This window comes from Bradysia coprophila, unplaced genomic scaffold (assembly GCF_014529535.1).
Source record: "Bradysia coprophila strain Holo2 unplaced genomic scaffold, BU_Bcop_v1 contig_350, whole genome shotgun sequence".
NCBI classification, from domain to species: domain Eukaryota; kingdom Metazoa; phylum Arthropoda; class Insecta; order Diptera; family Sciaridae; genus Bradysia; species Bradysia coprophila.
Window position 1 is genome coordinate 6228746 of NW_023503608.1, and position 13915 is coordinate 6242660.

General features: G+C 37.9%; 3 protein-coding genes across 5 annotated transcripts; all 3 read left to right on the forward strand.

Annotated features, from left to right (window-relative positions):
• The first annotated feature begins 799 nt into the window (after window positions 1-799).
• Window positions 800-5404, forward strand: LOC119080402 (patj homolog). The gene is made up of 4 exons (XM_037188731.1): window positions 800-1884; window positions 2031-3160; window positions 3232-3514; window positions 3624-5404. The coding sequence occupies exons 1-4, from the start codon at window positions 1064-1066 to the stop codon at window positions 4012-4014; spliced, it is 2625 nt and encodes an 874-aa protein (XP_037044626.1). The 5' UTR covers window positions 800-1063; the 3' UTR covers window positions 4015-5404.
• Window positions 5405-6401: 997 nt separating this feature from the next.
• LOC119080473 (threonine synthase-like) lies at window positions 6402-8715 on the forward strand. 3 transcript variants are annotated; one of them, XM_037188851.1, is made up of 5 exons: window positions 6402-6542; window positions 7344-7448; window positions 7510-7787; window positions 7842-8213; window positions 8277-8715. In XM_037188851.1, exons 2-5 carry the CDS (start codon window positions 7361-7363, stop codon window positions 8694-8696), a joined length of 1158 nt encoding a protein of 385 aa, XP_037044746.1. In that variant the 5' UTR covers window positions 6402-6542; window positions 7344-7360; the 3' UTR covers window positions 8697-8715. The 3 variants fall into 3 exon arrangements, with proteins under 3 accessions (XP_037044746.1, XP_037044747.1, XP_037044748.1); XM_037188852.1 differs by having other exon boundaries at window positions 6432-6537; window positions 7349-7448; XM_037188853.1 differs by having other exon boundaries at window positions 6440-6532; window positions 7347-7448.
• A 3381-nt stretch (window positions 8716-12096) lies between these two features.
• LOC119080495 (chymotrypsin BI-like) lies at window positions 12097-13427 on the forward strand. The gene is made up of 5 exons (XM_037188892.1): window positions 12097-12380; window positions 12443-12609; window positions 12674-12780; window positions 12856-13103; window positions 13167-13427. Exons 1-5 carry the CDS (start codon window positions 12171-12173, stop codon window positions 13353-13355), a joined length of 921 nt encoding a protein of 306 aa, XP_037044787.1. The 5' UTR covers window positions 12097-12170; the 3' UTR covers window positions 13356-13427.
• Window positions 13428-13915: the final 488 nt, after the last annotated feature.

Consider the following 13915-nt stretch of genomic DNA (forward strand, 5'->3'; position numbering starts at 1 on the left):
TCTACCGATCCCAATTTAAATATGTGCAGGCTTGTTCACATATTTCAGTCACAGGCCTGACTGCTTGCGGTAATCGCATCCACTGGTTTTCAGAAACGGCCCAGGGGTTTGGGCTTTTTTTTCCTGTGTGATATTCTTGTCCATCACTCATTATAAATATGAAATAAAATTATTGGTGGTCGGCGGTCCCTATTTAATGTCGTTTCAAACCAACCGTGATTTTTTAATATACTTCAGGAAAAGCTTTTAATTTTTGAATTTTTTGTTAATCAAAAATGTAAAAAAAGGCGCTGAATATTGGATAGCCAGAGGCGCTGAAAACCTAAACGCGGCACTGGTTACACGTGTTGTAATGAGATTTTTTCAGCACACGCCCCATTTTTTTTACTCGGATTTTCAGATTTGTATTTACCCAGTGCGTAATACGCTCTAGTGTGTAAAAATGAGGATATCATTCCTTAACAGAAAATATTGTTCCTATTGTGTTGTCAACCTCGACTTTGATGGTAACTACAATATGACAGTTCAAGTGATATTTATCTCTGCACAGTTTTTGCCAATGTCATTCTTTTCCGCACTTGTATCAAAATGAATAGGACTTACATTTATTGCGTTAATATTTTTCAAGCATTTATTTTTGAATGCTGGCTGTTAACATTATCAATTCCTAGAAAAATTGACGAAATGAGCAATAATTCAATGTGTTGAACCACCTTACTGATTGTTATTATTCGAATTTGTACTAGATGCTTGATAGACGTCACCACACTTCGCCACCCTGTCGTTGTGAGATCTACATAACTAACGTCAATGTCATCACAAATAACAAAATAAAAATGGTTTCTGTGTTCATTTTGGTCGACAACCTAAATTTACATTAGCCAAATAAAAATATTGTTTTGAGATAAACGCTCCCGCTGCGCTTTAACATATACAACTAACAGTTACTTATGAAATGATACTGTAAAAGACCAATAAATATTGACGACGATAACAATAATTATCGAAATTTAGTGGCACACCCCAAAGTGGTTGAGAAATTAGCAGAATTTGTGACAATATTATGCTAAAAATGAGATTAAATTCAGATATATCAGATGCTCTGCAGCATATCGAAGCTGTTAAGAAAGTTATTGACGAGTCAGATGATGCTAAGCTTCAACTAAATACTGGCGAAAGTTTTGATTTAATCTTTCGCATACTGCAAGATCCAATTTTACGCAGCATTGCTCAAGTGCAGGATTCATTGAGCGATTTAAACACACAGATCACCAAACATCCGTCTATTCTACCCAGCGATTTTGATATAAGTACATCCGGTGAATTGGTTCTGAATGTTCCGACCACTTTGGACTTATACGATCCGGACTATCCTGACCAGGAACAACGTGTACCATCTGCACAATTGTCACCCAACAGTCAAACCGAAGATGATATGATGGTCGAAGAGCAGAACTTGAATATACTGAAAAAGACCCGTGGCTATTCAGATTTAGTGCGAGCTGACGACGAACGACCCCAATCCGCTGTTAGTGATTCGTCAAAGCATTTGAATGAAATGATGACCGAATGGGTTCAGATTCAATCGCTTGAATTGGTCAACGATGGCACTGGTTTGGGTTTTGGCATCATCGGCAATGCTAGAACATCCGGCGTTATTGTGAAAACGATTCTGGGTGGCGGTGTGGCTGATAGAGACGGTCGACTAATCAGTGGTGATCACATATTGCAAATTGGTGACGTAAATTTGCATGACATGGTTTCGGAACAGGTTGCGACGGTTTTGCGACAATCTGGTACACATGTACGTCTTGTTGTGGCTCGTCCAGTTGATCCAGCAAAGACTGCTCAAGATGTTGAAGGGACTGCGATTGTACCGGCAAGGTGAGACCTACAGTACAATATTTTTCTAGGTCAAGTTAATTGTCCACTTCTCGAGTGCCACGATTCTTCCAATTGCAATTTTCGAGTTTTCTATTAAAAAATCTCCGACTCAAATTCTCATAGCATCAAATTTGTTTCCTTTGCAGACTTCTGTCGGATCCAAACGAATTGGAACGCTATCTTATCGCTGCTGGTTATCCAGACATATTTGGTATAATATCAACTCCATCCACGCCAACACCAACTGCCGACAGTAAATTTCATTATCGTGATGATCATATGTCATCTGGTGATTTGCAATCGATTGCAAATCGTCCGCCAATATCTCCACCGAGTGATCTCGATCTGCCCGAAACTGAACGATTTATCGTTGAACTAACGAAAGACGCTAATGGACTCGGAATCACTATAGCCGGATATGTATGCGAGAAAGAAGAACTATCTGGAATATTTGTGAAATCTGTGTCTGCTGGATCAGCAGCAGATTTGAGCGGACGAATTCAGGTCAACGATCGGATCATTGAAGTCGACAAACAATCATTGCAAGGATATTCAAACCATCAGGCTGTAGAGGTGCTTAAGAAAAGTGGAACGGTTGTTCAGCTTTGTCTGGAACGATATCTTCGTGGGCCCAAATACGATCAACTTCAGCAAGCTATTTTAGCTAACGAAATGAAACCGCCGACACCGATTCTTCCGCCACCAATTATGACACCGGGCCGGCCACATAGTGTTCTGTCAATGACACCAGATTTTGTGCGACGAGCATCCGTTAATGATTCATTTTCTCGTGAAAAAATGGAGGTGGAAAAGTCACCGGTGACAGCTACGAAAAGTACTCCTATTGCTGTAGTAAGCGGTGTGGTTACTTCGAATCGTAAGTTAATGCACGCAAAAGATTCAATCGAAAGTAAATTGCGTGCGGAAGCAGAAGAATTATTGGCAGAGGACAACGATAACGTTTCCACATTAGCGCAAGCAATGAATTCAGTTGCTATCCATAATCGGCATAAATATTGGGTGGAGCCGGTACTCACTGAAGCTATTGAACGTGAGATTCGAACGAGATGGCAGGCTGTGTTGAATTCTGACATGAAAATTATCGTTGCGCAAATTCGAAAATTTGCTGCTATGAGTGGCCTGGGAATATCTTTAGAGGGTACAGTTGATGTCGAAGGCGGTATGGAGGTCCGTCCACATCATTATATTCGTTCAATTTTACCGGAAGGTCCGGTGGGTCAGAATGGATTGTTGAGATCTGGTGATGAGCTACTAGGTAATTTTAGGAAACCTCTCATATGTTGAACAATTCCTAATTCTAATGGAAACAATTTGTTTCGTTTGCAGAGGTGAACAACCAACGTTTGCTTGGCATGAATCACCTTGAAGTCGTTTCCATACTAAAAGAGCTACCGCAGGACGTGCGCATGGTTTGTGCTCGTGGTGAAGTTGAATTGATCCCATTCACTGAAGAAAATGTGAGAAAGAATCTGGGCGGTAATTTTGGTGGTTCGCAGAATTTCGACAGCGCCATTGCATCATCAGACAGATTAGTTAAAGCCAAATCCGATGGAAGTTTGGCTACGAGTGGCACGAATGCCGAAGATTCTTTCAGCAAATTAAAATCCAGGTAGGTTCAGACATGACTGAATATCCTTAACAGTTACAGCTTCTTGAGAGTTATAACTCAAGAAATTAAATTTGAAACAAATACTTACCGGTCACTCTGTTACTTTCAGATCCTTGGAACCGCTGACTGGGTTAGCAATGTGGAGTTCAGAACCTCAAATTATCGAACTTATCAAGGGAGAGCGTGGCCTTGGATTTTCCATTCTCGATTATCAAGATCCGTTGGACGCAAACGATACATTAATTGTCATTCGATCGCTGGTTCCCGGAGGTGTGGCCCAATTAGATGGACGTTTGATTCCCGGAGATCGTTTATTATTTGTAAATGACATTAATCTGGAGAATTCATCACTCGACCAGGCCGTTCAGGCACTGAAAGGGGCACCGAAGGGCGTTGTCAAAATTGGTGTCGCCAAACCATTGCCGATGGCCGATCATTCGATAGCAAACGGTGCAAATCAAACTGATCCGGATGTTATACCGGAATGGAAGGGGAAATAATATTTAATCATACCAAGATCTGATTTCGAGGCGTTTTTGGCGTTGTACAAAAATTTGGATGGAATTCTCAAATTTTTGGAACACGTTGCTAGAAATGGTCAACAACAGAAGTAGGGATACAAAAGTAAGCGATTTTCTTGAATTGAATTGAATTATTTGTGTTCGACCAAACATTTTCGTTCGATTGATCCCGGGTATTTGTTAACGAAAACGTTGGCGCGAAAGATTCGATTTATTGAAAGCAATTGGTCATTTACAATTTATGCAAATTCAATTCGACGGACAATTCCGGAAATTCCTCGATGTCATTTTGATGGTATGTTTCAATCATTTTTTTTTTGCGTTTCTTTTTCGTATTGAGAACGTTCAAAAATCTGAACGGAACAAAAAAAGTATTTACTTTGAGACAAATTGGCTCAATTTTAGATTTTAGAAATTAAATTAAGAGAACAAATAATCCCATGTACAATGCAAGCAAGCGGCTGACCACAGTCTCAAATCTCAAATAGTCTTAGAGTTTGGGTGTTGGAAGGTGTTACAGTGTAGCTTCCTTTATAGCATTCCGCATCAAGCTACATTTGAATTTGTAGCGTTGCTAAAATAGATTGCGGATAACTGAAAACTTTCCAGCAAGAGTGCACAAGTGTCGCAGCATAACATCAAATTCCGCCTGCAAGTTCATATATGTGTTTTAGGCAGCTAGATTCCAGTAAAATCATTTTTAAATTCTTCCAACCTTTATTTAAAAAAAAACCTTTCTTTGTGTCGCCGTCGTGACTTTCTTTTTTAATTTTCTTCCTTTGTCAAACTTCTAGAGCGTTGAAGTACTTTCGAGACTCTGATTTCCAAATTTCTATCGTCAGATTTCCAAATATCTGTCGTCGGACTTCCAAATATTAGGACAATCTCGGTCGTCTACTAGTTAGACCATTACCTACTCCATTTTTAGATGCTAAAACTATTTACTTTTCCAATCGACTCAGATCTAACTTCTTTTTAACATTTTGTGATGGTGGTCTTTAATTGTAGAGACGAGTTAACGTAGATGCGTAGACAGTATATTGATGACCTATGCTCGTATTTATGGACACTAGAATATTTAACTTTATCTTTAGAAGAGTCTATGCTCTCTATACGATAACGTTTGGCTCTCTTTAAAATTCTGACCAGAGCTCATCGCTTATTTTTGTCAGTATCATCATTAATTCATGACTAAATCAATAGCCGTTCCTAATTGGTTAATTATTATCAAAGCCACACAAATTTCTTTAAAGTTGGTGGAAACTTCTTCACATGCACACTCAACAGTAACGTAAAATTAACTTAGGCTAAGGACAACAGTTGTTATAGCAGATATAGTTGCTCAAGGCACTAGAATTTAGAAACTTACCATTGGTCAAAATAGAAATGTTGATGGTGTCATAGCATTCCGTATTTAGCAGAGTTTCATAAAGAAAAAAAAAAATCTTCCACAATGTTTCGGGTCTCTGATATCTTTTCATAATTGTTTAGTTTTTGGCAGCAAGACTATATATTAGTGTCTAGTGTGTGCACGTTAGCATTCCATGTTTTTTTTATACACAGTTTTATTTGGACTTTATTATTACTTTAAGCAAATTCTACTTATGTTTAATTCGATGAAAAAAAATTATTTACAAAAAAAATCTTATAAATTTATAGAGTTGAAAATTGAAATGAGAATAAATAAATATTGTTAACAATGTGTGGCTTTCATTCAAGACAACAGCTATGATGACAAAAATGTAAAATTAATTTTTACGAAATAAAACTTCTCTGTACCCTCGCGCCTTTAAATACACTTCACAACGAACTTTCAGATCTGCTTGTATAAGTAAAACTACAGGGGACGTCAGTGAATGAATTTGTTTGAGCTGTTTTTCGGGACCACCTGAAACCACTGAGGACGACCCATATAAATAAAAGTACTGATACTTGTTTATACAGGTGAAATAGTTACACGCGCGAGCGGTATTGTAAAACCGTATAACGACATACGAACAGTTTTGTTTCTATGAGGGTACCAGCTGAAGAAAACTCATGTCTAAATTTCACTGACGTCTCCTATTCTGCGTGAACGTGAAATTTACATACATCGACATCGAGGTGGAGCACAAAGTATTACGGAAAATCTCTGTAAAATGATGTGTGATCTTCGCATAGACATCTAGAGCTCGAGATGACTTCTATCTCCGACAAAATATTCTATAATTTTTCTACTTGCGCCACATAAATTTACCATTCCCCAAAAGTGAACCTGTACTCAAAGAACCCATAATAATTATTTCCATCTGTGACAAGTTTTTTATTTTGTTGGAATGTAATTTTTCGCTAGTAAACAATCCCAATTCGCTACTGTTACCGAAATTCGGCGACAGATAACATGATTATTTTCCGGTTCTTTTAAAGATGTTAGAAATAAAATCTTCTGAATAAATTGAACTTGAAATTAGTTTTGATTGGAACATTCACAGTGTAACTTCGTATTATTGTGTGTAGTAACTAGTAGGTAGAATTAGTTATATAAGTTCATTAAAATATAATGTTACGACGTTGCGAACTTCTTGGACATGGATACTTTTTAAATTGTTTTCTTCAAGAATTATTCGCGAAGATTATACAAAATTGAATTGCAGTTATTAACAATGTCTGTTTTAGTTTGCTTGCGCAAACAATTTATAAAAATAGATTAACGTAATCACCTTATCATTTTATAATGTTTGTTATGCCACCTGCATGCTTCAATGAATTTAATTTTATTTTCCTCACTGCTCCCGCATCCTGAATCGAATTATTATGATTTCCTAAAGGCTACGAGATTTTTAGACGAGTCCAGTTTTCTATGTTAGTACGATCCCTTGTGTCCTTATCTTATTATTGGCCCCGCATGAAGTGGGCTATTGATTTGTTGTTCGTTTGTGAAATTGTTGAGTAAAACAATGATATGGGAGAGCACGATCAGAGTCAGAGAGGATTACCGAAATTTCACAGAGTGGCTCTAGAGCTTAGAATATATTGGGAAGTTTCTCGTATTCCCCACAAAAGTACGAAAAATACATTTAATTAGCATTAGAAACATGTCGAACTCTCAAAATTTTAATTTTTGTTTATATGGGAAAAATTGTACTCACCAGCAATCTTCGCAAACTTAACAACCTTTATCTTATCGCATAACTTTCTTATACGTTTCTGCTCTCATATTCATTGAATATGAATGATCAGAGTTTAGTAGATGAAACGAACTAAAGACTAGCAATCAAATCTACTAAGCGAGTCGTAGGGTTTAACTTGTGTTATTTATAAAATTTAATCTCAGGACGTCATAATCATGCCGGTGGTCGACCATTTCGAATGTTCTCGTTGTCAAGAACATGTTCCAGCTGATAAATATCAGACAGTATGCCCAACATGTGCAGGTGAACAATTGGAGAAAAACCTGATTGAATTAGGTTCTCTAACAAATTCCCAAATATCAAGGTGCACTTTACGTTCGGTACGACGTTGGCAGTCTAAAATTGGCCAATCGCCCAGGTCCTAATGCTCCTCAGAGTATGTGGCGTTATGCTGATGTATTGCCAAAAGTTGATCCAGTCACCCTCGGTGAAGGTTGGACTCCTATGCTGCGTAGTCGTAGATATCCTATTTTTATAAAGGAGGAAGCAACGAATCCAACAGGCAGCTTTAAAGCGCGTGGCATGTCTATGGCTGTGTCTATGGCTCGGTTTTATGGAATTCAGAAATTGTCCGCTCCATCCGTAATTTGAGTATTGAACTTCACTGATCATGTTTTCACACATAATCATTTACAGGCTGGAAATGCGGCAGGGGCACTAGCGGCATATTCCGCATCTGCTGGAATCGAGGCCAATATATTTATGCCGAAGGATGTACCTTTTGCAAATTACCTCGAAGGAATTGTGTATGGTTCAAATGTTACTCTTGTTGATGGCCTGATTTCGGACTGTGCGCGTATTATGAACGAGAGGAAAGAGAAAGAAGGATGGTTCGATATTAGTACACTGAAAGAACCATTCCGAGTTGAGGGTAAAAAAACTATGGGCTACGAAGTTGTAGAACAATTAGGTTGGTCATATCCTGATGCCATTTTCTATCCAACTGGGGGAGGCGTTGGTTTAATAGGGATGTGGAAGGCTTTCGATGAAATGGAGCAATTGGGATGGGTAATATTTTGACTCCTACAAAGTAACTAAAATTTTTCTACTAAAATGTTCATCACTCTGTAGGTCAGCGGCAAACGGCCAAAAATGATTGCTGTACAATCATCTGGATGTGCTCCGATTGTTCGCGCCTGGAAAGAAGGAGCTAGCGTTTCGCAAATGTTTGAAAATGCAGAAACATTCGCCGCAGGTCTTCGGGTGCCGAAGCCGTACGGTGATTATATTGTTTTGGACATTGTTCGCAAATCAGAAGGAACATGCGTTGATTTGTCGGAAGAGGCTATCCTAGCATCGCTTCTCGATTGGTCACGTAATGAAGGACTTTTGCTTTGTCCTGAAGGGGCAGCTGCTACCGCTGCATATGATCAACTCATAGCTGAAGGATTTTTGAAAACTACCGATTCGGTTGTCATTTTTAACACTGGCGCCGGTCTTAAGTATACCGATATGATTGCTGATGCTATGAAAGTTTGTCGTCCAAAATAAATTCCTTTTTTTAATTCAACTCGAAGTTTTAATTTTACAAAGTCTGACAACTCAGAAAAGTTCATTTGAATGTATGTGGTCAGATTGCTGGACACAAAATAGTGGGCATCGAAAAATTCTTTAAATCCTAAAAACACTTGAAGAATTCTAAAAAAATTTCAATCACAAAAACAATTCCAAATAATATTCACTGCCACAGTGACCATATCCGTAGAAAATATTGACTTTGATACAGGCCTCTGTTCTGCGCCTCAAATGACGAAACATGGAAGGATTCTCTATACGTTAAACGAGCCATCAGAACAGTCGGAGCGTTTGCTGCGACTGAGCCCCGTACAAACCCGTATATCTATTGCGTACGTGACCCTAGTGCGTCTGTCACCCTACTTTGACCGTAAGCCTATGCGCCGGTTAAAGTAGTTAAAGTAAAATTATTATGTAATGTGTACATCTTAGAAATTGCGCATAGCGCAATTACGAAGCCCCGTACGACGTTCCTTTCAAATAAAACAAAACTTTCAAATAGCCCTAAAATTTTAATTTATTGAGTATAAATACACATAGGCCTAGTATCGGCCTCAGTCCGAGGATCCAAATTTATTTTTTTTTCATCTACATTCTATTCGGCCTTTGATTACCTTCCAAATGAAACAAAAAATACGAAAAACGTATGAAATTTGCTCGAGTTATATGTAAAATACACATAGGGCCCTAGTAGCGGCCTCAGTCCGAGGATCCAAATTTATTTTTTTTTCATCTACATTCTATTCGGCCTTTGATTACCTTCCAAATGAAACAAAAAATACGAAAAACGTATGAAATTTGCTCGAGTTATATGTAAAATACACATAGGGCCCTAGTAGCGGCCTCAGTCCGAGGATCCAAATTTATTTTTTTTTCATCTACATTCTATTCGGCCTTTGATTACCTTCCAAATGACACAAAAATTACGAAAAACGAATGAAATTTACTCGAGTTCAATGTAAAATACACATAGGGCCCTAATAGTGGCCTTAGTCCAAGGACCCAAATTTAATTTTTTTTTCAACAACTTTCTATTCGGCGTTCGATTACCTTCCAAATGACACAAAAATTACGAAAAACGAATGAAATTTACTCGAGTTGTATGTAAAATACACATAGGGCCCTAGTAGCGGCCTTAGTCCAAGGACCCAAATTTAATTTTTTTTTCAACAACATTCTATTCGGTGTTCGATTATCTTTCAAATGAAACAAAAATTACGAAAAACGGATGAAATTTACTCGAGTTGTATGTAAAATACGCATAGGGCCCTAGTAGCGGCCTTAGTCCAAGGACCCAAATTTAATTTTTTTTTTCAACAACATTCTATTCGGTGTTCGATTATCTTTCAAATGAAACAAAAATTACGAAAAACGAATGAAATTTACTCGAGTTATATGTAAAATACACATAGGGCCCTAGTAGCTTTTCACTTCTAAGGCCCTAACTCACGGTCCACTCACCCGATTTTAAAACTTTTTTCCTGGATTGGTATTGACAATACCTATCATTTGCCGTGTCATTTACATTTCCATCGTTTATTTTGCCATAAATATCACCAAAAGACCTTAAATCACTTAGGTGGCCCTAACTCACGAAGGGCCGAACCGAATATGCCCATCTTCGAACTTAGCCTCACTATTTTGACTATCTTTCAGGAAAAAAAAAATTTTGAAATCGGATTTGATTTACTCAAGATATCGACGTGACGGACAGACGGACAGACGGCCCAAATTTTTATTGCGGATTCGTCATCTATGAACATAGGCAAACACTTTGCCCTTACCGTCTGCTTCGAATTCCATCAATTACACACGGCATCGTAATCCTATAAGCCCCTTCGTACTTCGTACGGGGCTAAAAAGTAAATGAGTGTCAGTGTCAAAACGAAATCTAATTAATTTCGTCGATTTTTTTCACCTGTTCGAATAGATGGACGCATTCACACATTCGATCTTGAACTCGATAGGAAATTTCAATTAATCATAAACCAAGAAAGTTATCGTAAATTGTCTTTAGTCTTTCACATCACTAGCTCAAACTAGAATATAGCTAAGTAAGAATACTACGCTACACACACTATATGTAACCAATCACTCTGTTGAAAATAACAAAGAAAACACTCCAATTGTACCAGTAATGTGGGTGGTAATGTGGCAGGGTAAAGTTTACTCATAAATAACATCTACGACAACCGATTGAAATACATTGTTTTAATAATGCCGACCTTTGCTCAATGAGACCAATCTTAATCCACACCAAATCAGGTTCAAAAGTCGATAACAATAAAATGGTAACATTTAGAAAATTGTGTCACTTTTGGTTTTTTTTTCTTCGGTTTTATAGCATGGGCTTACTAATATCTTATCCATGACATAATAATTCAAGTTGCTTTAAAATTTGACCGACATTGATGACGAACAGTTATGAGTTTTTCCTTGAATTTTGCTGTTTGTATTTGTCGTGGACGATTGCTGATAAAAATGATTCACTTTGAGAGATCAGAACTGATAAAAAAAATAATCGAAATGGATGCAATTTCCATCATTTCTCATGCAACTCGCTTAGTCCCAATCCGAATTTTATCTGATGGCTAATGTTGTATGTAGATACTGTAGATAATGTAGATACTGCAAGTTGCGGGAGAAATGTGTGCGAACAATTCAGAGCCTTATTATGCAGAGCCACGCAAATGAAGTCAATTTTTTGAGTTTGAGTTTAACCTGACACAGACGGCAACATATTAACACTTTTACTATTAACATTACTTCATTTGATCGAAGATTTTCAGAAATTAATTTCAGAAATCTTTTACTTCATATGTTTTGAACATGCTCTTTGCTATATAAGACCTCATTAGACAGACCTTGTCGTTGATTATTGCTGTCGTTGTCGATAACAGATGACAGCCGTATGTTCATTTTTAGGAAAACTGTGCAATCCGTTAGAAATTGGGTTAAGCAACGCACTGTCTAGCACCGAAGCTGGCTTTGACGTCACTCAAATAGCGGACTGAACCGATCAAAATTGGCTATTCTTTTTCATACAATGGCTATCAAAAAAAAAAAAATAGTCAACAGGTGTGTTTTTGGCCTTCTAATTGAGTGATGTCAAAGTCAGCTTTGGTGCTTGACAGTGCGTTGGTTAAGCCTATCGTGAATGTAGTTCTACATGACCTGGTGCAATCTTGACAAAATTGGTACCTAAACGGAGGCAAGTGTGAATAAATGCCAATCACTTACTTAACAGTATCTAACTTTATCATATCGCAAACTCACAAATAAATCGAAAGGATTAACGACGCAATTCTTATCTAATGGTCAGTTTTATCGATAAGTCCCTAATTTCGATATCTATATAAAAGTTACCGTCTTGGAAACGGGAACTTTAGTTTGAAAATTTCAACCATCTCAGTCGGTCTCAGGGAAATTGTGCGGGAATAGTAAATTAAAATGAAATCAGTAATTTTGATATTAGGTGCTATACTGGCGGTATGTGTAGCCCAGAACAATGTTGACTGGGCACAGGTTCGAAGAATCCATGAGGCACCTGCCTTCTTCGAAGAATTTCCGTATCTACAGGCGCTGTTCCCAATGTACAATGCGGTCAATTTAAACGAAACTGAAGGTCATACGTCCACTCGGAATCAGTTCAATTATATCGTGAGTTTGTTATGCAATTTTACTGTAGCAACGAATTTTATAGTTGAAAATAAAAAAAACAGGTTGGATTGGTATTGAATACACCAGACAGTACAGGCTTTTGTTCGGGAGCACTTATTTCTACACAATGGATTGTTACAGCCGGACATTGCTTGCACAGAGTAACCACTGGTATTGCGGTTTTGGGAGCAAACTCCATTCGTAATAATGGAGAAGCGGGTCAGACGAGGTTATTATTTATAATATATTAACAAATGGAGTACGGAAGTAGATAATCGAGACCTTTAACGTAGACAAGCACTTGCTGCTGGAAGCTTTTTCACGCACTCTGGCTGGAATGGCCTAAGACTCACTGATGATGTTGGCTTAGTTCGACTTGCGACTGCCGTCGTACCAAACGGTAATTCACATAATCACTTCTACAGAACTTTTTAGTTTTAATTAAAATATTTCGTTTTCAAACTATTGATCTCAGTGAACGTTGGAATTGTTCGTTTACCTAATATTCGCCAAGTACCAACCACCTACACCAACCAATTAGCAACAACTCCCGGTTGGGGACGTGGATTGTTCTTAAATGCTACCACAACCGTTTCGTTGCTGTGGCGTCAAACAGTAATAGCACCATCATTGCTTTGCAATTTACAACATGTCGGTTTACTCGAGTCATCACAATTATGCGCAGCTCAAGTTCCAGATCCCAATTTAACCAATCATTGTCCAGTAAGTGCTTCATCGTCATATTATTGTAAGTGACTTCTAATCAATCCAGCTATCCATTTTTAGAATGAATCTGGCAGCCCTATGGTTGTTGTAGAAGCCGACAATAATCCAACACTTATCGGCATTTCCGCATTTACTTCTGGTCTGGGATGTAATGGTAATCGGTCGACAATATACCTTCGCATTTCCTTCTACTTGCGGTGGATTCAAGAAGTTAGTGGAATTAATATTGCACAGGATTTCGTTTTTTAATCTATTGGATCGACTGAATCGGGGATGAAGTAAAAATGATTATTTCAATAAATTTGATGCGTCGACTTTGAATTGTTTGTTAGTTTTAACATGTTACAGACTGACTGCAAACATATGACCAGTATTATTCTCGGGTCTATTACTTCCATCGATCGAAGTATTTCAATTATGTCGATTTCAATCTTGTACTTCAATTTTGTTGAGCATGCATTTTACTATATCAAGGATCATATTACACAGAGGCCAGAGCTTGTCATTATAATTTTTGTCGTCGGTATCGATAACAGATGAATAGCCGTATGTGACAGGTTACAGCTCCCTTCGTACTCTCTAGCTATCTGTTCCCTGGTCATCGATCGATTAAACGTTAAGGCGACGCTAAAAGTTCGCCATCACCTTATCACTTTGTTCAGCTTACACAATCTCTCATCTAGTTATATACAGCTCAGCGAAGTGAAAATGGAAAATTATACCGACATGCCCAACCTTTTGGCAAGCATTTTGTTGTCATTTATAACGATTAAGTCTGTTACTTCTTTAGCCTTAATCATCAGCTGGTG